The sequence below is a fragment of the Rattus rattus genome, chromosome 10, assembly GCF_011064425.1.
Source record: "Rattus rattus isolate New Zealand chromosome 10, Rrattus_CSIRO_v1, whole genome shotgun sequence".
NCBI lineage: Eukaryota > Metazoa > Chordata > Mammalia > Rodentia > Muridae > Rattus > Rattus rattus.
The window spans coordinates 50,366,846-50,393,850 of record NC_046163.1 but is presented as its reverse complement, the minus strand read 5'-3'; the positions used below and the strand labels follow the sequence as shown (position 1 = coordinate 50,393,850).

The window sequence follows — 27,005 nt, the reverse complement described above, 5'->3', positions numbered from 1 at the left end:
AAAGGAATGTGATGACCAGCATCATGACAATATCCTAGTGGAAGATTTGATGAGAACTTTCAGGGGGTTTGGGAGAAAGAAGGACCTTAGAGAGAACCCAACAGAGAAGTAGGCAAGGCCAATGGAACAAGTCAGATCTAAATGGGGGGAGTCATTTTCCATAAGGACTCCCCTGACAGTACCTGTCCTTTCCCCAGAGTCTCCAGGAAGCTCTGCTTGGAAATATTTAAACCTCGTTAGGTGCAAGCTGTCTCTGACCCTGCCTGCATTTCTTCCGGAAAGGCCCAGAGTTTCCAAGCTTACCCCTGTCAATCCCCTGTCCCAGACAACACACTACCATGCATAGTGATTTATATTTTCAACCTGTTTTCCCATTGTATCATTTTATCTGATTATTGACCTAGATAAGAAGTTCAGGCTCTTTGAAATGTTAACTTGTCTAAGGTTATCTTGGAAGCAGGGACACTGACTTTCTTGTCTCTATACATAAAAAACAAAAAGTTTTTTATTATTATTTTATTTTATTTTTGTTTCTACATTGGTTAATCAAATGCTAGGAATTGAACCTAGGGCTTCACACATACTAGGTAAGGACTTTCATTAAACTATTTTTGTTGATTTCCTTCGGGGGAGGGTTGTTTGTTCCTTTTTTTTATTATTAGATATATTTCTTTACACTTACATTTCAAATGTTATCCCCTTTCCTGGTTTCCTGTCGATAAGCCCCCTCCCCTCCCCCTCCCCCCTATGGGTATTCCCCCCATCCATCCCCCTTACTGTCCCCCCATATTCCCCTGCCCTGGGGGTCCAGCCTTGGCAGGACCAAGGGCTTCCCCTTCCACTGGTGCCTGTGTGTTCTGTTTTGAGACAGGATCTTTCTATTTTGTAACTGTAGCTGGCCTAGGACTTACTATGTAGACCAGGCTGGACCTGAACTCAGAGATCCACCTGCCTCTCTCTCCCAAATGCTGGCATCCTTTTCCTTTTGAAAGTCTCTCTACATTTTCTAGGCTGGCCTTGAACTTGCTTTGTGGCTCAGGCAGGCCTTGAAATTGAGATCCTCTTGCTCCAGCTACAATTACAGATGGATTTTGAAGGGCCCAGTGAGAAGCAGAAATATTGAATGAGAAGAGAAGGGGAGTGGTTATGAATGCTGAAGGTCTTGAAGGAGGCTGATCAATTGGAAGACACTGGAGGCATTTTCAGTCTCTGGGAAGCTGAGTTCAAGATAAGATGTGAGTCAGGGTAGGTATCTAGGGTACTTTAAAATGGAGGACTGGAGGACTGGGGATTTAGCTCAGTGGTAGAGCGCTTGCCTAGCAAACGCAAGGCCCTGGGTTTGGTCCCCAGCTCCGAAAAATAGAAAAAAGAAAAAAAAAATGGAGGACTTGGAATATAGCTCTTCTTTCCTCCCCTTCCCCCTTCTCCTTTCTTCCTTGATAGGGTCTTGTTATATAGTCTAGGTTGGTTTTAAGCTCCTGAGCTCAAGTAATCCTCCTGCCTCAGTCTGCTGTATGCTGAGACCATACATATACACCACTGTGCGTAGTCACGTGAGAGATTTCAAATTTTATTTATTTATTGCTAGGGGTGGGAAGTGAAGCCACCATAGTATATGCTCAGTAGGCACCACTGAGGGTACCAGAGAGTACATTCAGAGCATTAGTTTGTACTGCAAGCATTTTTACCCAGTTGAGCCACTTTGCCAGCTCCCCTCCCCCATCAGGAGGGTTTTTTTCCCCCCTAATTTTTATTACATTTATTTAGTGCAGTGCAGGTGTGTCATGTCATGCATGTAAAGGTCAGAGGACAACTTATTGGAATCTGCTGTCTCCCTTCACCATATGGGTCCCCAGGAATTGAATCTAGGTCGCCAGGCAAGCAAGCTTTGTTTGTTTGTTTGCTTGTTCTAGATAAGGATTCTCTGTGTAGCCCTGGCTGTCTTGGAACTCATTCTGTAGACCAGGTTGGCCTTGAACTCACAAAGATCCACTACCTCTGCCTCCCAAGTGTTGGGATTACCACACAAGGCTAAATTAGAGGTTTTGAATCAAGAAACCAGAGCACTTTGGAAGAAAGGGATTAGCCTAACCTCTTTATTATGGGATGGAGGATATTATGGGATGTTCCCCAGGCTCAAAAGGAGAGCAGGGTCTTGAGTCACACTGCTGGGCTCTTAAACAACAACAACAACAACAACAACAACAACAACAACAACAAAACTCACCATCTTTTATAGAAAGGTGAAGGTGGAATTCTGAGGGTGACCCTTGTTTCCTATGACCCCGTGAAGGGATCTTGTCTGAGAGGATTTCATTTTTTTCTTGGGTCCATGTCCTTCAGTAAGGCTCCAGAATCATTCACATGGGACATTTCTCGGGTTTGGAGACAAATTACAGGCACCTACTCTGTCACGTCCATCACTTGCTTCTTCAATCCTTTCTCTACCCACGACACCAAAACTTGTCTCCTCCTCCTTTTTTTTTTTTTTTTTTTTCTTTTTTCTTTTTTTCGGAGCTGGGGACCGAACCCAGGGCCTTGCGCTCGCTAGGCAAGCGCTCTACCACTGAGCTAAATCCCCAACCCCATCCTCCTCCTTTTTGAAACATATTTCTTATTCCTTCCTCCTTCTCCTCCCCCACGCTGCCGCTTCACCCAATGATCCAAAGACAGAAGAGGCACGAAGTTTAACTCCTTCCGAATTTATTGGAAAAGACAAGCAGAAAGTCGGGAGAGGGACTCCAGCGATGGCCAGTGGGTCAGCTGGGGTAGGAAGACGAGTCCTGACACACCTCACTTAGCGGCAGGAGCTGGTTTCTCCTCGGGGCTCATTAAACGGCTTAAGAGGTCCATCATATTCATCCCAGTTCTCTGGACAAAGGGTGTCAGTCTCTCCCGTGCATTCTGAAAGTAAGCCCTGGGAAAGGGAAGGACCAGAGATTAGTGTGGAGGGCCCTGCTCACTGACAGGGTCATTGTTGGTGATGAAGGTCAGAGCAGACTGACTAGGGTCCACAAATAATATACCCTGGTGTAACCTGGTATAGCAAATCCTGTTAGAGGGGAGGGGATAGACCGTCCATGAAGCAGAGGATCAGACTCTACAGATTGGAGTCCAAGGTCCACTTCTTGCTGCCCCCATCCGGGGGAGAAAAGGATTTTTCTCCTCAATTTAAGCCTAATCTCTAACACCAACCCCTAAGTTCAGATTCCTGTGAGAACTGTCTTCCTCCTTGAAAGCAGTCCTGGCTTGGAGTGATGGCTCAGTGGTGAAGAGCACTGACTGCTCTTCCAGAGGTCCTGAGTTCAAATCCCAGCAACCACATGGTGGCTCACAACCATCTGTAATGATCTGATGCCCTCTTCTGGTGTGTCTGAAGACAGCTACAGTGTACAATAAATAAATAAATAAATCTTAAAAAAAGAAAAAAAGAAAAAAAAGAAAGCAGTCCTGTAGCCCTTTGAGCTCTCTCCCAGAAAGACTTACATGGCTTGGTTCTGAATCTCTGAGGGCTTGGCCTTCTCCATCAAATCCTTGCCATAGTCAGTTAAACTCTGAAGATACTGACTGAACAGGCTCTGCACATCTGTCTCCGCTGCCTGTCTCCGAACCAAAGCTCCTACACAAACACATATCACAGTCTTTGTATTTGGATTGCCAGCAATGAATCCCCATCTCCCCTCACACTCCACAGGACCCACCCCAGCTTTCAGCCCCCTCCCCAAATTGGCATGTCCTGCTAGGTATTTTTGTTGTTGTTGGTGGTGGTTTGGTTTGGTTTTTTGGACTTTAGTAATCTTCCTCTTGAGTCCACTGGATGGCACACTCAGCTAGAGAAGCACAGAGAGTTGGGCAGCTAAGACTCTCTTAAGGCACCTTCTTTCCTTTGGTTTCCCCGTATCAAAAAACTCACCTTCCAGGCTACAGATGGTGACCAGCAGTGCAACCATTGCAAGCAGCTTCATGATGGCAGAATGCAGCCTAGGAACAGTGCTGCTGGTGAGAAAGAACACTGCCGTCAAATGGGCTTCGGCCCCTTGTAGGGATCCCCAGACCTGGATGCTCGCTCTAACCTAGCTTCTTCCCTTTCCACAATTAAAGTCCCATCCTCTTAGCATGTGGCCCCCAGCGCTTGCTCCTTCATCATACCGGGTCTGTGTTGCAGTCCTTCCCGTCCGCTACTCCCGGCTTGGCTGGAGATAGGGGCTATATACACATCTACTCCTTCACCCCCACCCCCATACCCACCCCACCCCCATCAGGTGACAGAGAGAATGGCAAGTCCAGAAGGGCAGAGATCATACTGGAGTAAACAAGCTTTAGAAATGGACAAAAGGACAAGCAAAAGGGACTCTTGCTGTTGCAGTGAACCACAGGGGTGTAAACTCTAGAGAAGGCCAATGTCTGCTTATGACTAATTTGTTTGGGATCAAGAATTGATGGACTTAACATTTTAACATGGCTCAGCGGTTAAGAGCACTGACTGCTCTTCCAGAAGTCCTGAGTTCAATTCCCCACACCCACATGGTGGCCCACAACCATCTGTAATGAGATCTGGTGTGCCTGAAGACAGCTACAATGTACTCATATATAATAAATAAACAAAATCTTAAAAAAATTAGGATTTAAAATAACATTATATGGGGGCTGGAGAGATGGCTCAGCGGTTAAAAATTGACAGATTTATATTTATCAATCAGGTAATCAGGATTCTAAGTTATTTTTCTGGAAAACTCCAACATGAAGCCCCTGTCATTCTTACCTCATTATGGACAAAATTCACTTCCCCAACCTTACATCCCTTCATAGTGATTTGGCAGAGAGAGAGAAGTGTTTGGGAATAGAAGGAGAACAGAGCTAGGCATAGGGGCACAAGCCTTTAATCCCAGCACTGGGGAGGCAGAGGCAGCTTGATCTTTGTGAATTTGAGGGCTGCCTGATCTATATAGTGAGTTCCAGGGCTGCATAGAGAGACTCCATCTTTTTTTAAAAAGAAAGAAAGGAAAGAAGGAAGAAAGAGAGAGAGAGAGAGAAGGAGAGGAGAAAAAAGAAGGAAAATAAGTTGAAATAGGAGGTGGAGGGAATGGGGGTTGTGGGAATATAGGTCAGAACAGGTACAGCTGACTGTCTCTTTTTGAGTTAATGTGAAATGAGACAGGAAGGGAGCGTGAACATCACACACACACACACACACACACACACACACACACACCCTCATAGACATACAAAGACACACAGAGAAAATCCATTGGAATTATTGCATTTGATAGGTTTTGTGAATAAAATTCCTTTAAAATAATCATGAAATACAAGTCTGTTTATGGGTTCCCATCAGTGCGGACTCCCTGCCCCCCAAAAAACAAATTCAGAAAAATAGCCTCTGCTCTCCTGCTCCCAACCTCAGTAGTTAAGAGGCTCTGTCTAAATAAAGGTCAAAGGTGCCTGGTCATTTGATCCCCTTATCAGTTAGGTCCTGGCCCCTGACTCAACTCTTGATTATGTGGAAGACAGAGGTACATTCTCTAGGCCCAGAGCTCTCCAGTGGAATGAGCTAAGGAGATACTGAAAACATTCCTATCATTCACCCCTTTGCCCCCAAGCTTAACCTGTGTGCTTTGGAACATTGGTGAGAGATATGGAAGTGGAAGTGTGGAAGCTGGTGAGGGAGGGTGCAACCAAAGACCAAAAAAATCTTCTTATTTTATTTATGTGTCTTGTTTCCACGTGTGTCTGTGTAAGATTGTCAGATTCTCTGGAACTGGAATTACAGTTCTAAGCTGCCATGTGGGTGCTGGGATTCGAACCTGGGTCCTTTGGAAGAGCTGCCAGTACACACACACACACACACACACACACACACACACACACACACACAGAGAGAGAGAGAGAGAGAGAGAGAGAGAGAGAGAGAGAGAGAGAGACCCTCATTATGCTCTATTTGCTTGTATGAATGCAAACAGTAGAGTACATCAGATTTCATTGGAGATGGTTGTGAGCCACTATGTGATTGCTGAATTGAACTCAGGACCTCTGGGGAGGCATCTGAGCCATCTCACCAGCCCAGCCAGTGCTCTTACCCACTTAGCCATCTCTCCAACCCCAAAGACTGAGAAATCTTGCACATTTCCAGTTGTCCTCTTGTGGACTTATCTTTAGTGTCACATTACTGCTTGCCCCTGGCCCTGGGGGACGATCTTAACTAACTTCAGGCTGTCATATTCTTAGATTTTTTTTTTTTTAATCTTTTCTGCAAGTAAATAATAACTAGAGAGGGCAGCTGCTTCAGAAGCTAGTTCTTCCCGCAACTCTCTCCTCTCCCCTATATTCTCACAGCCGTTTCTAGTCTAACAAAAGGCAAGGCCTGTGAATTCCAGAGGGAGGAGGTAGTGAGGGTAGGGTTTCTGTTTTCTAGGGGAGAGCTGTGACTGTGAGTAGCAGTTCTTTGGAACTGTAAAGTGGAGAGTGGGGATTCTCCAACAGTTTTCAGGAAGGTGGGGGGTAAAATGAATTATGTCTTCACAATCCCTGAGTGTTTCTTCACAAAATATGTAGTTTCACTTCAAACTGTAGTTTCACTTTTCTCACGTCCGGTTTAAGGAACTACAATGGTCTAATAGGCAAAATGCTCCCTCTAGTGTCTTGAATGCTCACAAGTTTATCTCGACCTTGAGGAGGCTGGGCGATCTTAGAAGGGGGCCTTCTACTCATGTCTAAAGGGCCACCCACAAACTCCCACTCGCCACTGCAGCTCGGACTGAAGTTCTGGAGCGGTCACACTTGCCATTCTTCTGTTTTCTCCTCTCTTATTGGTCACTAGTAAATTGAGGCACCTTTTTCATCATTGAGTGGGTTGGGTCTTTGGGCGCTTCCTTTGCCCATTTCCAAGATGGCGTCCACAGCTGTGCTGGAGATACAGGTTGAAGCTGCAGCTCTGCCATTACTCAAGATGGCTGCCCCCATCAAGATGACCGGGGTGTGCCTAGGGGAAAGAGGCAGCAGGATGGTTTGAGATGGTAAGGGCTAGGTGTTCCATTGCGGGCAGACCCTTGGGACGTGGGGATGAAGAACAGAGAAACTAGGAAGTCAGCCGAAGCCTGTGGTAGTAGTTAAGACTAGATAATGGGAGAGCAGACGGGGGTGACAGGTGTGGGGGTGAGGGATCAACGATGGGCAGGAGTGTACCTAGGATTTAACTTTCGTATCGGTGCTCTCTCCCCCTACTGTTCCTTATTGCAGGTCTTGCATTGAACCGTATGGAAGTTTCTGAAACTGGGGAGCCGGATGATGGGGGGTGGAGCCCGTGGGGGATAGAGGGAGCAATAGATTTTTTCCCCAGCTAACCCCAACCCCTCCCTGTCCTCTGACTAAAATGGGGAACACCCTGGGCCTGGCACCGATGGGGACTTTACCCCGCTGGAGCCACCGTCGGGAGGAACCGCTGCCCAACCCCGGGAGCTTCGATGAGCTGCACCGGTTGTGCAAAGGTGAGACTGCAGCATTTGGGTGTCTCAGGATGAAGGGTTAGAAGAAGGGGAGGGTCTCGAATGCTGATGTTCGGTGATGAGAACAGAATGGGGGAGATCACAGTTGGAGCATCCAGCAGTCAGGAAGGATCAGATGCTCAAAGTAGAGCATTATTTTTGCAGGATTTGAAAGGAGGTCATTTCCTCCCATGCGTCATAGGCCATTGAAAGGGGAGTCTATCTTCCGTGGTTAGGGGTCCTTATCTATGCTTGTTCCTTCCCTTCAATCCCTTCAGATGTATTCCCAGCACAGATGGAAGGCGTGAAGCTGGTTGTCAACAAGGTTCTGAGCAGCCATTTCCAGGTGCTCCCACTTGTCTGGCCCCTCCTTACTACTCCTCCCTGCTTGTCCCTGGGTCCTCTTCTTCACACCTATTAGTCCAGTCTTAGCCAGGCTATGTGGGACAAATGAGGGGAGATGTGGAGTTTCTTTTTACCCCCTTTGCCTTTAAGCAACAAGATGTGGGACTTGTTGCTTAAAATCCAGTGACCTTCTGCATAGGTTGGAATAGTTGAGGTTTTAAAAAACCCCCGTCTGGATAAAGAAAGGTCAAGGGTGGGATAAGGGATTGAAGGGAAATAGAACGCTATGCTCTCATTGTCTCCTCTTTCCTCAGGTGGCTCATACTGTGCACATGAGTGCCCTGGGCTTGCCAGGGTACCACCTCCATACCGCCTATGCAGGGGACTGGCAGCTTAGCCCCACAGAGGTGAGGGCTCCCCCACACTCGCGTCAACTGTCTAAAACCCACATGGACATAGGTCTTGAGAATGAGGAAATGTATGGGTTCAGCAACTGTGGTTGGTCTCAGTGCAGCTTCTGAACCGGAGCTCTTCCTGTGCAAAGATGCCAGAGTTTGTCTTTGGCGTCCACCAGGGGGCACTGTGAGACGCTACTGAAATCCCTTCGTGTTCCTGTTCTGATGACTAGCGCTACCTACCCATCTCAGCCGTAATTACTGTCTATGCTCCTTAACAGGTGTTCCCCACTGTGGTGGGGGATATGGACAGCAGTGGCAGTCTCAACGCCCAGGTCTTGCTTCTGTTGGCAGAACGGCTGCGAGCTAAGGCTGTCTTCCAGGTGACCCACAGTTCCTGCCTCCATCCACCGAGGCACCTCTCTTTCTCCTCCATGGGTATCCTGCCTTGGGGGACCCAGGGGGAGGAGGAGCGGAGGCAATACTGAACATGAAAAGAGAGACGGGTGTTTTATTTCATACTCTCCCTACCCAGACACAGCAAGCCAAGTTCCTGACATGGCAGTTTGATGGTGAATATCGAGGAGATGACTACACAGCCACTCTGACCCTGGGAAATCCGGATCTGATTGGGGAATCAGGTGGGGAAACTGAGGCAGAGTTCTTGCCTGTCCATTTGCAAAATAAATAAATAAATAAATAAATAAATAAGTCAACATGTGCAGTGCAGTTTGGGGATTAGAAATGGAACTTTCGGGGTTGGGGATTTAGCTCAGTGGTAGAGCACTTGCCTAGCAAGCGCAAGGCCCTGGGTTCGGTCCCCAGCTCCGAAAAAAAGAAAAGGAAAAAAAAAAAAAGAAATGGAACTTTCTGGCTAGGTTAGGGTGGGGATGACCGGATAGTAAAGAAATAAACCTGACTCCTGTGTCCTCTCTCCCTGACAGTGATCATGGTTGCTCATTTCCTGCAGAGCATCACTCATCGGCTTGTACTAGGAGGGGAGCTAGTTTATCACCGGCGGCCAGGAGAAGAGGGAGCCATTTTGACTCTGGCTGGGAAGTACTCAGGTATGGGACCAAGTGAATGGTGGTGAGGAGGAGCGAGCCTGGGCTTTTCTGGGATCCCTTGCCTGTGTCTATGATAGTAACTGTCTTTTCCCTCTGTTCTTGCCGCCCTTCACCCCCCAGCTCTTCACTGGGTAGCTACATTGAATGTTGGGTCAGGTGGGGCCCATGCAAGTTATTACCACAAGGCAAATGAACAGGTAAGACTACTGAGCTTATCTCCTAGCCTAGTAAATCAGTGAGAATCTTCTGCCCCTCGAGTCTCCCCAGGCTTCTGGCCTATTATTCTAGGAATATCCTCATCTGGTCTACATTTTCACGCATGCGTTCCAGATTGCTTATACCCTGTGAGAACTCCTGTGGTATCCATAGTGATGGATCCTCCTCTCATTCTTGTCCCTGCTTCCTAGGTTCAGGTTGGAGTAGAGTTTGAAGCAAATACAAGGCTACAAGATACAACCTTCTCCTTTGGTTACCACCTGACTCTGCCCCAGGCCGATATGGTGTTTAGAGGTGAGGGTTTTGAGACACTTAGAATTGGTGAGGGATTTGGGAGTATGCAGGAAGGGAGGCTCTACCTTACTTCTGTGGACTCCAAGTCCTGCTAATCAACCGGGTCAATATACTTCTCCCTGACAGGCTTGGTGGATAGTAACTGGTGTGTAGGTGCTGTGTTGGAGAAGAAGATGCGTCCCCTCCCTGTCACCCTAGCCCTCGGAGCCTTCCTCAATCACTGGCGAAACAGATTCCATTGTGGCTTCAGCATCACTGTGGGCTGAGGTTGTCCCGGAAGCAGCCTCTACAGCAGCTGGAACCTTTGCGTCTGATGCCCTAGGGCCCGAGACTAACTAGGTCCCTCTCCAGAGCCTACCTTGCCGGATGACTCCTAGGTCCCATGGGCAGAGTGGGGGACAGGACGATGTCCTCCTCAGAACTGGAACTGCCGCAGAATCATTTTTCCAGTCAGGCAGTGGGTTGAGGCTCCCAACACTGCCATCAGCCCCATTATAATTTCCTACAAGCTCTATGGCTCTGGAGTAAAGGAGAAAGACTAAGGGCTATGTCTGGCTTCCCTCACCCTACTTTTTTTTTCGTTATTTTTGTCCCGTTAAGATATTAGTTCCTCCTTCCTCAAAGCAGAGAAATCTGCATGAAAATGGGGAGCAGAAGAAAACCCTCCTATCCCATCTCTCCTGGTTTGTCCATTCCTCGGCCTCCCACGTCTGGGAAGGTGGGATTAAAGAGCTAAATCTTTGGCCACGGAAAGATGAAAGAATGGGCCCACACATTCCCAGAGGGAACTTTATTCACCTCCTGGCCCGGAGGCTCCCGTCTTTCCCATCCTCTGTGTTTCCAGAGAACAACTTTGGCCCTATGGCCACCCAACTCCCTTCTCTCTGTCCCCTACCCACTCCACGCCCCACTGATGACCGCACGAAGAGACAGTTACTGTTCACTGTTTCTTTGCCATAACGGAGCTCCTTTCTTCCGGTTCCCATTTCGGGTACCAGCACTTTACCCTTTCCAATCCAATGCATCCCAAGAGGTCTGGGGAAGGATCCAAGCCTGGGCCTCAGCTGCAAATCTCCCCAAGCAGCGGCATCATAGCAGACAGTCCCTGGATGCGCTGGATTTCATATGAGTATGCTCTGTTTATACTCCGGAGCTCAGCCAGCAGGCCCATCAGCTTTGCATACAGAAACCTTTGGAGGAAGTGGCAGGGTTACCAGGGAACTAGGGCAGCTAGAAGTCCTGTCCATCCCCTGAACTGTCCCTAAGAGAGGCTAAGTCTGAGCACTAGAAAATCATGCTCTTGGTGTCCCATCTATATTTGGAAAAATCTCAGACATCCCCAAGAAGGGTCTCTATCAACACTGTTTTCCTTCTTTGTGCCTAGTTTTTCTTGAACCTAGGGCTTTGAGGTCAAGGATAAAGCAAGGACTTGCCCAAAACTTCAAGTAGATAGAATCGGAGGCTGGAGCCTTCTGGATCAAGTTCCAGAAGGTGGGTGAGTGATGCTACGGTATAAAGCATCCCCCTCTGAGCAAATGGATTGATTAGGGAATGAGCAGAGCAAAAGTGGCATGGAGGGGTTGGGGATTTAGCTCAGTGGTAGAGCACTTGCCTAGCAAGCGCAAGGCCCTGAGTTCGGTCCTCAGCTCCGAAAAAAAAAAAGAAAAGAAAAAGACAAAAGTGGCATGGACTTCTGAGCAGGGGCAGGCTTTGTCTGTGAAAGTGTGGAGGATCCTAACTTCAACGGGACCGAAAACTTCAAGGAGTTGAGCCAAAGGAGAGAAGCAGGCCACAAAAGTGAACAAGACTGAAATTTTAGCTTCAGTCGGGGAGGTGAGGTGAGGGATGTCCCCAATCTCAGGAATGCTGTCACACACAGGCTATGAGCCACTACTTTGCATCTCTACGGAATGAAAACAACAACAACAAAAGCCAAAAAAGTTGGAAAAGTGAGACGAAACAGCAGTCGGAGCAATCTGGAGACCGGAACTATTGTTATGGGGCGACCCCAGGGGGAAGGTCTAGATTCCTAAGTACCTGGTTTCCCAAAGGAAACAACAGTAAAATGCATTCGTCCAGAGCTCTCTGTTTCTCAGATCCCTTCCTTCCCCCAGGGCAGCCTCCTGCCTACCGACTTTGGAGTCTTGACTGTTGCTCCACTATGTGGTTGTTGAGGATCAGCGCCACCTCTTCCTGCAGCTGATCAATCTCTTCTCTTTGGGTAACCCCAGGCCTGTCTGAGATAGGAGAGTGGGAAGGACAAGGTGGCAGGGGGCGCAGGTGGGGAGCCTCACATTGTATGGGGGCTGGGCATGGTGTAGACCCTCTCTTGGGCTTGAAAGCTAGATGGTCAGGGATGGATTAAAGGAGGCAGCCGAGAGTTTGGGTAGAGGTGGTGGGGCCAGAGTTCCTCGGCTCTGGGATGGTTCTCACCAGGAGAGAAGAGAGCCATGGCGGCCATGAGCACATACTCGGGCTCCTGGAGCTGCAATCTTTTCAGGGTTTTGTGGAAGTGGATGATCAACTCCAAAAACTCGTACTGGAACCCTACTGTGAGAGATGGTGGGCTGAGCAGCCTCCTGGCCATTGCTCCACACCTCATACCACCAAGGTACATACCCTGTTCTGTACTACCGTCTCACCATGGACCGCATCTTCCATCTTGTAGCAAAGGGGCCCACAGAAGAAATTCTGTGTTTGAAGGCAGAACGTAGTGTTGAGTGAGATATGCAAGATTTCCACAGCCGCTCCCTTGAGAAGGGAGATCTGGTCCTCCATGGTTAGGGAACTGTGTGGGGTGGTGAACAAGGGCACTTGAAACTTAAGTCTTTCATCAGAGAAGTCCAACTAGCACACTTGACACTGAAAATGTAAGACCCTAGCGCTCAGAAAGGCCAAAGGGTATGCGACCTCAATCCGAGACTGGTATGACTTACGAAGCATTGGCTCCCTGAAAGCTCGTGTGCCACTCACCGGAAAAGGGGCAGATCCTTGGTGAACTTGATAATCTGCTGCACCATGAAAGTATTGATATCTGCAAAGTGTGTGAGCAGAGGCAACACGGGGGCCAGGGGCTGGAAAGGCCGGTGATGGCTGAACAGGTAGGCCGGAGGCTGCAGAGTTCAGAGCGTTAGTGAGAGGCCCCAGCACTGGCTGTCCTTCAGGCCTCACCGGGCCCTACGAAGGGGTTTTTTTTTTGCTGAGGGACCTGCCCACTCCGGGATTCTGGAGACCTGTTCTCCACCAGGGCACGGCACCATAGCCTTCTTCCTTGGGCCACCTCCTCAGGTACCCTGGCCAAAATCTGGTAAGTTCTCACCCTGAACTGCACAAACTGGTCAAACATGGGGCCCACGTGACGAGTGTGGGCGCCCAGGAGGGTCTGAACGAGCTCTTTCTGCTGCTGACTCAGTTGGAAAGATGCTTTCTGCGCCCGCCGCCGCGCCTGTCTGGCTCTCCGCAGCGCCAGGGCTTCTGCTGACAGTATCACTGTGTCAGGGGAGAGAGATGACGGAGCTGAAGAGACCAGCAGAGGGCAACTTCCTGCCAATCCGTGAGTGGGGGCTACTCAATCTCCCTGTATAAGGAAGGACTGGGGTTGGGGATTTTAGCTCAGCGGTAGAGCGCTTGCCTAGCAAGTGCAAGGCCCTGGTTGGTCCCCAGCTCGAAAAAAAAGGAAAAAAAAAAAAAAAAAAAAAAAAAAAAAAAAGGAAGGACTAAGGAAGAAAGTTTCTGAGGCTTCCTTGGACTTCACTGAATTAGGGTCTCCAAGTGGCAGGGGGATTTCTACATACTTCTGCCTCAGATTCATCTGTGATACACTTGGGCAGAAAACAGTGCACCATGGGAAAGAAGAGAAGGGAGAATAAGTGGGAGGGGTATAAGACATTTGGTTCCTTGGAAACATTGAAGAGGGGTCTTAATATTGGAAACACCGCTTCGTATCTGAGTAAATTGTAATCTCCAAGGTTCTGAGGCTGGATGTCAGTGGATATAGCAACTCTTAACTCAGACCTCATGTTTTTCAGAAACAGACCCAAGTAACCCTTCCACAGCCGTACACTAAGTGATGTAGGTTGGCCAGGGTCATTTGGCTTCTACAGCGTCCTTTCCGCTGCTCCATGTTGAAAAGCAGCATGATCGGGAAAAGCAAGAGTCTGAGAGGCGGACAGGTTTGATTCTGAAGTGTGATCCTGTTTCCTAGCTGACTAATGCGGACAACTTGGGTTGTGGGAGACCAGCCTCATAATCTGTTGGAAGCATAGCACAGTTAGCTGTCACAGAGAAAGCAGCAGTAAATAACTAAGAAGCACCTATGAGGTGACGGGTAGTACGTACCTAAGAGAGAGAAGAGGAGAAGCCATATGACTGTCTAGGGGAAAGGCATTTCGGGCAAGGGGATGGCAAATGGGAAAGCCTTGGGGAAGAGGATGCTTGCTCTACATGCTCAGGGCTAGCTCAGAGCCAGCATGGCTGGAATGTATTGAAAGGGGTTAAGAGACAACGTCGGGGGGTTGGGGATTTGGCTCAGTGGTAGAGTGCTTGCCTAGCAACCACAAGGCCCTGGGTTCGGTCCCCAGCTCCGAAAAAAAAAGAGAGACAACGTCGGAAAGCGTGTACCTTAAAAGATTGGGATGGGGAGAGACTGGAGGGATGCTTTTCACTCAGGGTTAACAGCTCTTGCTGATCTCGCAGGGAACCTGGGTTCAATTCCCAGCACCCACATGGCAACGCACAGCCACCTGCAACTCCAGTTCCCGGCGACCCAACACTCTTTTCTAGCTTTTGTGGGCATCAGGCACACACATGGTTCTTAGACATAGATGCAGGCAAACATACACATTAAAAATTAGTATTTTTAAGACAGGAGATCAGAAGTTTTGAAAACAGGCACGATCTGATTAGTTTCAAAAAGCTGACTCTGCCTGCTATGTGGATGTGAGCAGAAGCAGAGACGCGAGGTCAATGGACTGCAGGAACGGTAGGGGCCTACTCACTGTCTTTCCTCATGCCAACATTTAGACACTTCTGCAACCTGCAGGCTGGACAGTGGCGTCTCTGGGCCTTGCTGACCTCACACCTTCCAGCAAACGGACAGATGGGACCAATGGTCTTGCTGACTGTTCGTCTGTGAGATAGAGACAGACGCTGCATGGTCTTAGATGTCAGAGAATGTGCAGGTGGGCATAAGGGGACCCTGAAAGGACATGGCCTAAAAGACTGACTGATTTAACAACAGGCTAATCTGAGCTGTGCCCTTCAGAGGCAGTTGGAGCATTTTCATGAGAACACAAGGTCACTCAGGAACCCTTGCGTACTACTTGGTACTTTGCAGGTAGTGTGTGCTGAACAAAGGCGCTTGACTGCTATGCTAGGCTGTGTCTCTAGGACAGATGGTTAGCCTGATTTGGTATCACGTCATCAGGTTCAGCTTGTGTTGTGGTCAGCAAGATCGAGGTGCCAGACACAGGGCAGTTCAGCTTATCTGCAAGAATATTATAGCTTCATAAACGTGGAGATGTGCCAGTGTTTAAAGGTGGTCTGACGGGAATGTGGGGGTCGTTTCTGTCAGGAAGAAAGCATTCACCTGAAAAAGCCTTTGCAGCCCTCACAAGTCAGGGCATGGAAATGATAGCCCGTGGCTCGGTCTCCACACACCACACAGTTCCTCGGCCCATACTCTTCTTCACTGGTCATGGTCTCTAGTGTTAGAGTAGCTGTCATGGTCTCCTGAATGTGGGAGGAGTTAAGAGTCAGCTCTGGGCCACAGGGCTCTCTTCTTTTTCTTCCGTAGAATCTCTTCCCCAAGACTGCCCGACACCAGATCCCCAGCACCGTCTCCACTAAAAGCAAAAATGTTGCTTTCAGTCTCTGACCTCCAACAAATTACCTACCTGTTTCTCTTAGGCAGCGTGCCACATGCAGGTCACAAAATCTTGGGTAGGATGTCTCTCCCCAAGCCTCCTTGATGACCCTGCTTTCCTTGTGAACTCAGGAACAACTGACAGGAATTAGGGATTGTGGTCCTCAGTGCCTGGAAAACAAGGGACGTCTCTTGCATGGAGCCTCCAGGTAGTCTCAGTGCCATATGTAGGTAGGACGTAGACTCTGGACCCAGGGCAAAGACCTGGGTGTGTGTGTTTGGGGGTGGGGGTGGGGGGGTTCCTAGCATGCCCGAGAAGTGTTGGTTGGTAGCAGATGGGGAGGGACTAGGACCTCATGACTCATTAAAAGCTGTCGCTTAGCAGGCTCGTGGGAGCTTTCCCTATGGGTGAGCTGTAGGCTAAATCTATAGTCTCCTTTGTGCATGGGTCCTGGATAAACCAAGAGACGACGGGAGAGTTGGCAGGCTTTTTCACACGCAGTTTGCAAATGTAAAAGAATGAGAATTATACCAGGCTCCCAAAGGATTTTCCTTCTTTCTTTCTTAAATGTTTTACTGATTTTTTTTTAAATGTGTACACCTAGTACCCACAGAGATCAGAGGACACTGTCTGATATTCTGGGGCTAGAGTTCTAGGCAGTTGTGAGATGGCATGTTGGGTACTAGGAATTCAAGTAGAATCCTCTGCAAGAGTGCTTTTCCCCTCTTACCCAGAGATCTGTTTAAAAAAGACTTTGGTATTCTAATTAAGAGCTTAGGCTTAGAGCTAGAAGAGATCCCACTTTCTTACAAGGGGCGACTGAGATAGGAGGAAAAGTGAACTCTAGGTGCTGGCGAGATGGCTTCGTCTGTAAAGTGCTCACAAAGTAAGCATGAAGAGCCGAGTTCAATTCCTAGAACCTACATTAAAAAAAAAAAAAAAGGCACAGTGAGACAACTCATAATCCTAATGCCAAGGGGGCAGAGAGAGGTGGGTCCCCAGGGTGTATGAGCCTAGCCTAGCTGGTGAATTCCAGTCCGGGAGAGACTGTCAAAAAAACCAAGGTGGAGTTGGTGTCAAGACTCAGTGGGTAAAGGCATTTGCTGCCAAGCATGGTGACCTCTTTGACCCCTGGAATCCACATGGCCCCTGAAGGTTGTTCTGACCTTTATACACACTCAGTGGCTCATTGGCATCCTTCCTGCCCAAAAAGGGATGTAAAAACAACAAAACCCCTCCAGGCTCCTCCCCTGATACCTGGTGTCAAACCTCAGCTTCTCTCTTTATTCTGCAGCTTCCGTGCTGCTCAGATCAGGGGTGGTGGTTTCTTGTTAACCATAGCTTATTATTCCAACTAACTGGAAACTACAGATTCTTTTTTAAAGATTTATTTATTTCATGTATGAGTACACTGTCACTATCTTCGGATACACCAGAAGAGACCATCGGATCCCATTATAGATGATCGTGAGCCACCATGTGGTCGTTGGGAATTGAACTCAGGACCTCTGGAAAAGCAGTCAATGCTCTTAACCACTGAGCCATCTCTCCAGCCCCAAACTACAGATTCTTATTAAAAATATCACACGAACAGTCCTGGTATATAACTTTAATTTTTTTAAACCTTATTTTCCTTTTTTTTTTTTTTTCGGAGCTGGGGACCGAACCCAGGGCCTTGCGCTTCCTAGGCAAGCGCTCTACCACTGAGCTAAATCCCCAACCCCTTTTAAACCTTATTTTAATGATGATTCTTAAATGCTTTAACATCTCTTGTAGCCCACCACCCATCAGAGGTAGTGGAAAAGAAAGGATACTGGAGCAGTGGGCCTGTTTAGAAAGGTTCTTTGGAGCAACTCCTGTCTGTCTGTGTTGTCTGGAAATCTGCAGTTCAGTTAGCCGTGGCAGCTCGATCCACCCGCAAACATTTTACAGATACACCAGCGGTCCAGTTAGTTAGAATCAGGTTAGTTACAGCAGTGACACTACCTAGCAGAGACAGCCAGGCCTCAGTCTCAGCTCAAATGAGCAGGAGGGACCAACAGGAACACTAGGCGTTCTCAGCTAGGGAAGCAAAGATTAGAGAAGACATGAGAGACAGAAGTATTGCACAGCTAGCGGTACCAGCAAACCAAGCTCTGTCTTCATCACTCCGTGGAGTCTTAATTATACCCTCCAAACATCACCTGTCTTCTACATGCCTTGCCTCAGCACTGGTCTTGCCTTAGCATGTGCATTAAATCAGCCCCAGTCCACGAAGCTCAACTACTCAACGTAAGGCGGACCGATACACGCGTGTTGTTAGCAAAGAATCCTTCATCACGTGTCCTTTCACGTGTTTGCTTTAGCAGAACATCCTCTCTCCTGTGTCTGCTTCAGTGAGACACTCATGACACGAGTCTGCCTTAGTCTTTCGCCCCAAGTTACTCTTACCTTCTAACCTCCCACAAGTGTAGATCAATAAGCTCGGAGCACTCGGTAGCTTTTCTAGCTCAAAGCCCCTACATCTTTCTTAACATTCCTCTCTCTGACATGGCCAAGCCATTCACAGCAACACCCTACTTCCAGTACCAATTCTACTCTAGTTTGCTTGCTACTGCGATAAACACGACAACCAAAAGCAACCTGGGGAGGAAAGGGTTTGTTTGCCTTATATATCCCGATCGCAGTTCATCATTGAGGGGACTCAGGGAAATACCTCAAGTAGAAACCTGGATGCAGGAGTCAAAGCAGAGACCACAGAGGAACTCTGATTACTGCCTTACTCTCTATTGCTTGCTTAGCTTGCCTTAAAGAATTATTGATTTTATGCATACGTATACCTGAATGAGCATAGATGTATCACATGTATGCATGGTCTATGAACTTCAGAAGATGATGTTGGATCCTCTGGAACTGGCCTTACATGCAGTTGTGAGCCATCATGTACATACTGGGAATGGTCCTCTTCAAGGACACTAAAGACTCTTACCCATGAGACATTTTTCCAACCCCTTAGCTTGCTTGCTTATACAACCTATGGCCACTGCCCTGGGGTAGCATCACCCACCGGGGTTGGGAGGGGAACCCATCCACATAATCATGAGTCAAGAAAATGGCCCCACAGACTTGCCTACAAGCCAACCCTTTTTTAAATTTTTTTTAAAAAAGATTTTTTTGTTTATTTTATGTATATGAGTCTACCTGTCTTCATGCATTAGTTCCCATTACAAATGATTGTGAGTCATGATGTGGTTGCTGGGAATTGAACTCAGGATCTCTGGAAGAGCAGCCACTGGTCTTAATTGCTGAGCCATCTCTCCAGTCCTGCTACAAGCCAGTCTTATGGAGATATTTTCTCATTTGAATTTTCTTCTTTCTGGATGAGTCTAGCTTATGTTAAGTTGACATGCACATGTATCAGGTGCCAGGCATGGTGGCACACACTTGTAAACCCAGCAGTAGTGAGGCCCGAGGCAGGGAACTATGAGTCCCAGGACAGCCTGGGCTACACAGCAACATCCCATCTGAAAAAACAAAACAGGAGTAGAACGTGCCTGTAACTGAGAGACAAAGGGCCAGGTCAAAGCAGGGTGATCAGGAGTTCAAATCGACCCTCGGCCACATAGTCAGACTGGGAATGACATCCTGTCTCAAACAAACCAACATACAAAGATATGTACCAAATATGTGTGGAGTCAAGATCAAGGATTCCTAGGCTGGTATGATGGTGTCTATTTATATTCTCAGTATTTGGGAGGAAGAAGCAAGAGCTGATGTGAGTTCAAAGCCAGCTTGGGCTACATAGTGAGACACTATTGCAGGCTTAGATTTTTTTTCAAAACCCTCTTTGTTTAGGTTCACTTCAACTTCCCTTCTGGACCACCTACCAGAGGTAGGGGAGAAAGAAGGTTAATAGGAAAAGAGGGTGGTTAACCTGTTTAGAAGTAGTTCCTTGGGGTGATTCCCCCAAGGGTGACTCTTCATTGTCGGGACACCAGCAGCCCAGTTCAATAGCAAACACCAAAGATGAATCATAGTGGGGGTTCAGTCCAACAGAAAAAGCAAGGCTCTGCCAAAAGGGCATGAGTCAGCGCAAGTGGCCAGAATCAACTGGAATACCACGAGAAGGTCTTTGGCCCCGTTTCTCTCTACAAAGTGGAAACCGGTGAGGAAGCAAAGTGTTGCACGGCGTTGCAATGCAAAAGCCTTCCCTCACTGCTTGTGGGGTTCCATGTATACTCTTTCTAAACATCGCACGCCGTCTCACAAGACAACCTCCAGAAAAACATCACATGAAACAACTGAGTGGCGAAAGAAACCAGAAATTTCCACTCAGTGCTACCTCAAAGCAAAATAAAAGATGAACTTCTAATAAATAATCAGAAGTAGGCATCCTCATAGGTTGCCCCATACCCTATCACCACTGAAGAATATATTTGAATATATGGTTACATTCAAAACAGCTACAATCACAAAAAATAATTTCCAAAGTATTTGGATGTTGGGTGGGTAGGAAATACATTAGATAAATCTCTGTTGGGTGATTTTGATCCTTCACAAACTGGAAAAACTCAAAGATATGGTCTTCCTAGGTAGAAAGGAAAGAAAGATTCTTTTACTGTAGGTTTTTCTGGGCACTTGGTAATTCTGCATTGTGCAATCTTTTCACCTAGAAACGAACATTTCTTTTGCTTTCTATTTAAAAAAAATTTTTTTAGAATATATGGATGTGTATGTGTTTGTGTGAATGTATGCCTTAATTTATGCCTGCTGAGGTCGGAAGAAGGTACCAGGAATTAGACTTGGATCCTCCTGGGAGAACAGGAAGTTCTCTTAGCCAAGGAGCTGTCACTTCCCATCCCCTTTCCTCCTCATCCTCTTCACCATCCTCTTCTTTAAATTATTTGTATTTTATGTTTATGATAGTGCTTTGCTTGCATATTTTTCTGTGCATTTTATGTATGTGTGGTGTGGGGTGTGTGTGTGTGTGTGTGTGTGTGTGTGTGTGTGTGTCCTATGGAAGCCAGAGAAGTATATTGGATCCCCTAGAACTGGAGTTACAGATGGTTTTGAGTCGCCATGTGGGTGCTAGAAATTGAACTTGGGGTCTCTGGAAGGCAGTGTTCTCAACTGCTGAGTTATCACCCCAGCAAATCCCTCCACCCTTCTTCTTCTTCTGTTATTTTTCCTGTGTTGTCGTTGTTTTGTTTGTTTCTCTGTGTAGCCCTGGCTACCCTGGAACTCACTCTGTAGACCAGGCTGGCTTCGAACTCAGAGATCCACCTGCCTTTACCTCAGGAGTGCTGGGATTAAAGGTGTGTGCTACCACCAACCAGCCCCTGCTTCTTTTTAAAGTTCTGTTTTTGTGTTTTTCTCCCTTTCCCTATATATCTGTCAAAGGTTTACAAGTTCAATGTCATGTAATTTCTTTAAAGATGAGTTAAGGCCCTCAAATATAAGCTAGAGCCGCCAATACAAGGTGAGAAGGAGAGAGGAGGAGGAAGATGGAGAGGAGAGACTGAGATTTTAAATGCCTTGTTTAGAATGGAGATGCAACTCAGTTGATGCAGATCTGTGTGGCTTGTGTGGAGCTCAAGGTTCAATCCCCAGTATCACTTAAATTAGGCATGGCGATGCAAGCCGTGCCAACCATCAGGAGGCAGGGGCAGGAGGACTGCTTGCTGTAAGTTCAAGGCCAGCCTGGTTTACATAGTGAGTTTCAGGAAAACCATGCTATATAGACAGAGCCTGTCTCAAAAAAGTGAGAGAGAGAGAGAGAGAGAGAGAGAGAGAGAGAGAGAGAGAGAGAGGGAGGGAGGAGAGCGCATCACACAGATATTTACATTATGTATATGATCAAACCCAGGACTTTGTATATGCTAGGCAAGCACTCTGTCAACTGAACTACATCCCTAACCTTAAACAAGGCTCTTAAAAATCTACTCTCTCTCTCTCTCCCCTGCCCTCTCTCTCTGTAAATGTCTCTTTAGATGACTCTAAATCTCCACTTGGGGATTTTCTTTTAAGATTTATTTATTTATTCTATATAAATACACTGTAGCTGTTTTCAGACACACCAGAAGAGGGCATCTGATCCCATTACAGATGGTGGTGAGCCACCATGTGGTTGCTGGGAATTGAACTCAGGACCTCTGGAAGAGCAGTCAGTGCTCTTAACCGCTGAGCCATCCCTCCAGCCTTGGGGATTTTAATTCATCCTTAAAGAAATATTAAACTGATCTCTTAACTAAAGAATCAGTTAAGATATATCTGTAGCTATATGATCTATCTCTATCCATCAATATCTATCTATCTATCTATCTATCTATCTATCTACCTACCTACCTACCTATCATCTCTCTCTCCATCTATTTATCTAATCTGTTATTGACTTTACTCCAGTGGAACTATGAGAAATCATAGTAATTATTTCTAGTAACAAATACTGACAAGTTTTTACCACATGATAAAAAGATGAGTAAGACACTCTCTTGTATTTGTGAAGTTTAAACCCTAGTAGGGACAGCCTTTTAATAGATACAAAGAAATATATTCAGGCCCATGATGGTGCTATGTTCAGAGGATTATGTAATCAAAGGGGGGGACCCTTAATCCTGATTTGACAAAGTGATGCTGTTTTCCCTTTCCTTGGATGAGTGGCAACTGATTTTTAAAAAGAGAATGAAGAATTAGCCAGGAGAAAATTAAAAAAAAAAAAAAATCTAAGCAGAAATTGCAACCGAGATGTTCAAGAAGCCAGAAACACAAAGGCAGATATGGTAGAGCCATGGATAGGACTCTCACTGTGACAGAAAACTTTTACTGAGAGTGAAAAGGGCAGGGACTAGAGAGATGAGACATGGGGCTGAGATGCAGACGCCTCATGTGTCAGACTAAGTAGTTTGAATCTATTGGGGAACTTTATTTGCTCCTTTACAATATAGGTCTCGGATCTTGCTATGTAGCTGTGGCTGGAATTCTTGCGATTTTGCTCCTTCCGTTTCCCCAGTGCTGGGATCATAGAAGTATAGCACTACACCAGCTTTGTCTGATAAACTGGGAGACCAGAGAGATGGCACTGGATTACAGGTGCGTGCTGCCAATCCCAGGGACACGCATGGGAAGCGACGTCTGCACATGTGCTGCAGTGAACATGCCTACACACAGATAAGCACATATAAGGGAAATTAAAGACGGGCTGGGAAACGGCACGGCCAGATCTGCATCCTGAGTAGCTCACTTCGGTAGCTGCTTGGACGGTAAATGGGAAGATGGAGGGCTGGGAGCAAAAGCAGTGAGCGAGCTATTGCTGTGATGCAGGTGACAGATGAAGCCTGCTCTAGAATGGTGGGAGGACATTTAGGAAGAGGGGGTGCTGAGAACCACACAGGAAGTGAAATCGCTGTGTGGAAGAGACTGGAGGATGACGGTGCCCAGGGGAAGAGAGGCTACTAAAGAAGGACTAAATCCTGCACTTGGTTCCCGATCCTCTTCCACAGTGACTGCATTTCAGCAGCATACTATCAAGTGCCTGTTCTGTGCTTAGACTCTGAGGAGGAGGAACAAAAGAGAGGTCTTATTACAAAGGAGTTTAATTATGGAGCTGTTCTAGCTTATGCTGCTGTGGTAAAATACCCTGGCAGAAAGCAGCAGAAGGGAGGAATGGATTTATTTAACTCACAATTCCAGGTTCCAATTCGTCATTTCAGGGAAGACAAGGCAAGAACTCAAGCAACCAATGGGTCACAGCACATCCACCCTGGCTTCCCTTAATGTCAGAGTGGAAAGCGTAACCTGAAGTAAATCATTTCTTTCCTCCCCCATGCTGCCTTTTCTTTTTAAACCACAGAAATAGAAACCTTAAGAGCTGGACATTGCTATCACTCGGGAGTCCCAGTACTCAGGAGGCAGAGGCAGGTGGATCTCTGTGAGTTCAGCCTATTCTACATAGTGAGCTCCAAGACAGCTAGGGCTATGAAGAGAGACTCTGTCAAAAAAAAAAAAAAAAATTGCTAACCAAGAACTTGAGTTCCAGTTCTGACCCTAACTCTTACTGACTGAACTATTACTGGCTTTGGCCTTTTCTTGGTTGTTGGACACAGTTGAGACCCAGTTCAATGGACCCTGGGAATCAGATATTGTCATTCTGAACTCTCTACAGAATCGGAAAAGAATATTTCTAGGTTGGCACACGTGGTGGTTTGAACAGGAATGGCCTACAAAGTCTCACATATTTAAATGTGTGGCCAGGAGGAAGTGGCACTACTTGAGAGGGATTAGGAGGAGTGGCCTTGTTGAAGGAAGTATGTCACTGAGGGTGGACTCTGGGGTTTCAAACACCCAAGCCACGCCTAATGGCTCTCTCACTTCCTGTTGCCTGCGGATCTAATGTAGAACTCTCAAGGCATTTCTCCAGCACCATGTCTGCCTGTGTGCCATCGCAGTCCCCACCATCCTGATAATGGATTAAACTGTAAGCCAGCCCCAGTTAAATGCTTTTCTTATCGGAATTGCAGTGGTCATGGTATAGTGGAACTTTCATAACCCACCAGCTATATAAATGATGACAGTCTTTTTAATATTTTACCACTTAGACCTTTTGGCTAGGACAGTCTCTCAGCCAGCTATCTAAATTTAACATGACTAACTACCCTGCGACCTGCCACATGACTACCTCTGAACCTCCCTGCTCCATGGCAGTCTGTCCTATCCCTCAGAGTCGGATGGTGAATTTCCTTGCTTCTAATTTCTTCTCAGTCCAAAAATTCTGCCCTCCTTTTCCTGCCTAAGCTTTGTCCATCCACTCTTTATCAAAGCCAGTCAGCAAGGAAGGAAGGATGAATGTTTACAAAATCGGAGGCTGGCTATGGGCCATAGGAAGAATTATACCACAGCTAGTGCTTAGCTCTGTGTGGTTACAGTAATCAACAATCGAGAGTACAGGGCCACCTTCACACGATGTATCCGAACAGTCATGATATCTCTTCACAGCAATAGAGCACTGACTAAGACAGCACTGAATGCCTACTGGTAAGTCAGCTGGAGGGAAAACGTTTGAGCCTGGAGCTGTTCATTCACTGGGGTCTAGGAATTATACCGAGCCTTGTTCTTAGAGAAGCCTACCTTGTACTTCTGCTGTTGCTGCTGTTGCTATTGAGACAGGGTCCCATGTAGCCCCAACTTGTCTGGAATTTGTTATGTGGCCAGGGCTGGCATCGAACTCCCAATCCTTCTACCTCTGCCTCCTGTGTGCTGAGATTACAAACATGTAGCACTGCACACCTAGTATATCTGACACTTCTTAGAGACAGTGTTGCCTTGAAAACAGACCTCTCTGAGCTTTCTCTTCTGCAGAGCCTTAGGGTCTCTTTTGTGGAACAGATCAAGAGTGGAATCTTCTGCAACGGGTCACTGGCATCCATAGAAAATAGACTTTCAGTGAATTGATATTTCACCCTCTCCCAACACACCTACCTCAGGCCACGATCAGAAAACATCCGTGCCAGCCGAGACCCAACCATTAAGCTTTCTGAATTTTTATTCCTTTTTACTTGGACTCAGGGAACTATCAGACAGCGCCATTGTGAAGAATAGGGTAATAGATGTAAAATTCTTTAGACAGTGCTCAAAACTCGGGACAGGTCTACGTGTGTTCACGCCCTTACCGCCTTCTGTCTCTGCCCGTTCGTTCCCACCCTCTCCCAGATGCTGAGCTGGAAGATGGAGTCACCTGACCTCTTTTCTCTCCCTAAAATTAACTGTAAGTCATGATTTGTCATTGCTGTCCCCTGACCTCTAAATGCCCACTGCCCGTGAGCTGAGCTCCGGCCATCATTTTTCACCCATCCCGGCAGTAGCCTGCTGAATTATTCCCCGCGCTCTCAGCCTCATCTCCTAACCCATCCTCCGTGGTTGCTATTTCTAAAATGCTAATTTGATCATGTCTCTCCCCTGCTTAAAATTCTTCATTTGCTTTCCATCACCTTCAGGGAAAAAAAAAAAATCCCATCTCTTTAGCATGTTATACAGAGTCCTTTGTGATGCGGTCCTTATTTATCACGCTGGCCTCTTCTGTTCTGTCCCCACTTCCCTGCCCTGACCTAGTACATCACACTTGGCTCTAGATGTGCTCAAACACTTAGTGCCCTGAACAGACTGTGCTCACCTACCTCCGACACTCGCCCTTGTTGTTCCATTCAGTTGGCATCACCTCACATATCCTGAGCCCCCGCCTCCACTACGTTCAGTCTTTCCTCCACTGGGCCTCCTGACCCTGCAGCCTTGACTAGAGCAGATCACCTCTAGGGGCCTGTAAGTCACATCTGCACACAGATTTGTCAAAGCCCAAACGAAACAACAACCGTCTGCTTCTGCCTATCAAAGAAATGTAAGTTGCTAGCTTAAAGAACTGCTTTTTTAATGGAGTTTTTTTTTTTTAAAAAAAACATTTTCTTTAAAAATTTTTTAAATTATTGCTCTCCCTTCCTCCCCCTTTTCTTCCCTCTGCCTTCCCCCTCCCTCCCTCTGTGTGAGTGTGTGTGTGTGTGTGTGAGTGTGTGTGTGTGTGTGTGTGTGTGTGTGTGTGTGTGTGTGTGTGTGTGTGTGGGAGTGTGTGTGTGTGTGTGAATGTGTGTGTGTGGAGGTGTGTGTGTGTGTGTGTATGAATAGGTGTGTGTGGGCGTGTGTAGGTGTGTGTGTGAGTGTGTGTGTGTCTGTGTCTGTGTGTGTGAGTGTGAGTGTGTGTGTGTGTGGGGTGTGTGTGTGTGTGTGTTGTGTGTGTGTGTGTGTGTGTGTGTGTGTGTGTGTGTGTGTGTGTGTGAGTGTGTGTGTGTGTGTGTGTGTGTGTGTGTGTGTGTGTGTGTGTGTGTGAGTGTGTGTGTGTGTGTGTGTGTGTGTGTGTGTGTGAGTGTGTGTGTGTGATGTGTGTGTGTGTGTGAGTGTGTGAGTGTGTGTGTGTGTGCGTGCACGCATGTGCCTGTGTGAGAGATCATGTAAGAGGGGATCAGAAAGGTGTCAAATCCCCTGGAGCTGCAGTTGCAGGCAGCTGGGAGCTGCCCCATGTGGATGCTGAGAATCAAACTCTGGTTCTCTGCCAGGAGACAATGTGCTCCATCTCTTTGAGCCGTCTCTCTGACACAAGGGTTACTTTTCCTTGTTTCCTTTCTTTTTCACTTTAAAATCCTATTTTATGTGTGTGGATGTTTTCCCTACATGGATATCTGTACACCACTGTCTCAGTTAGGGTTTTCCTGCTGTGAATAGACGCCATGACCAAGGCAAGTCTTATAAAGGACAACATTTATCTGGGGCTGGCTTACAGGTTCAGAGGGTCAGTCCATTATCATCAAGGTGGGAACATGGCAG

The 27,005-nt window shown here is 47.1% G+C and overlaps 3 protein-coding genes across 5 annotated transcripts; 1 reads left to right on the top strand and 2 right to left on the bottom strand.

The window, feature by feature from the left end:
* Positions 1-2,686: 2,686 nt before the first annotated feature.
* Apoa2 (apolipoprotein A2) lies at positions 2,687-4,213 on the bottom strand. 2 transcript variants are annotated; one of them, XM_032915051.1, is made up of 4 exons: positions 4,150-4,213; positions 3,914-3,993; positions 3,487-3,619; positions 2,687-2,917 (listed from the first exon to the last, which is right to left on the bottom strand). In XM_032915051.1, exons 2-4 carry the CDS (start codon positions 3,963-3,965, stop codon positions 2,794-2,796), a joined length of 309 nt encoding a protein of 102 aa, XP_032770942.1. In that variant the 5' UTR covers positions 3,966-3,993; positions 4,150-4,213; the 3' UTR covers positions 2,687-2,793. The 2 variants fall into 2 exon arrangements, with proteins under 2 accessions (XP_032770942.1, XP_032770941.1); XM_032915050.1 differs by having other exon boundaries at positions 3,914-3,996; positions 4,150-4,195.
* Positions 4,214-6,834: 2,621 nt separating this feature from the next.
* On the top strand, positions 6,835-10,343 carry Tomm40l (translocase of outer mitochondrial membrane 40 like). Its single transcript, XM_032915054.1, has 10 exons — positions 6,835-7,013; positions 7,237-7,484; positions 7,760-7,827; positions 8,141-8,233; positions 8,503-8,604; positions 8,757-8,862; positions 9,166-9,288; positions 9,409-9,485; positions 9,696-9,798; positions 9,925-10,343. The coding sequence occupies exons 2-10, from the start codon at positions 7,370-7,372 to the stop codon at positions 10,062-10,064; spliced, it is 927 nt and encodes a 308-aa protein (XP_032770945.1). The 5' UTR covers positions 6,835-7,013; positions 7,237-7,369; the 3' UTR covers positions 10,065-10,343.
* A 34-nt stretch (positions 10,344-10,377) lies between these two features.
* Positions 10,378-15,899, bottom strand: Nr1i3 (nuclear receptor subfamily 1 group I member 3). Of its 2 annotated transcripts, XM_032915052.1 has the most exons (9): positions 15,693-15,899; positions 15,386-15,528; positions 14,796-14,926; positions 13,118-13,287; positions 12,772-12,911; positions 12,441-12,586; positions 12,232-12,348; positions 11,930-12,035; positions 10,378-10,988 (listed from the first exon to the last, which is right to left on the bottom strand). In XM_032915052.1, exons 2-9 carry the CDS (start codon positions 15,520-15,522, stop codon positions 10,859-10,861), a joined length of 1,077 nt encoding a protein of 358 aa, XP_032770943.1. In that variant the 5' UTR covers positions 15,523-15,528; positions 15,693-15,899; the 3' UTR covers positions 10,378-10,858. The 2 variants fall into 2 exon arrangements, with proteins under 2 accessions (XP_032770943.1, XP_032770944.1); XM_032915053.1 differs by lacking the exon at positions 10,378-10,988 and having other exon boundaries at positions 11,976-12,031.
* Positions 15,900-27,005: the final 11,106 nt, after the last annotated feature.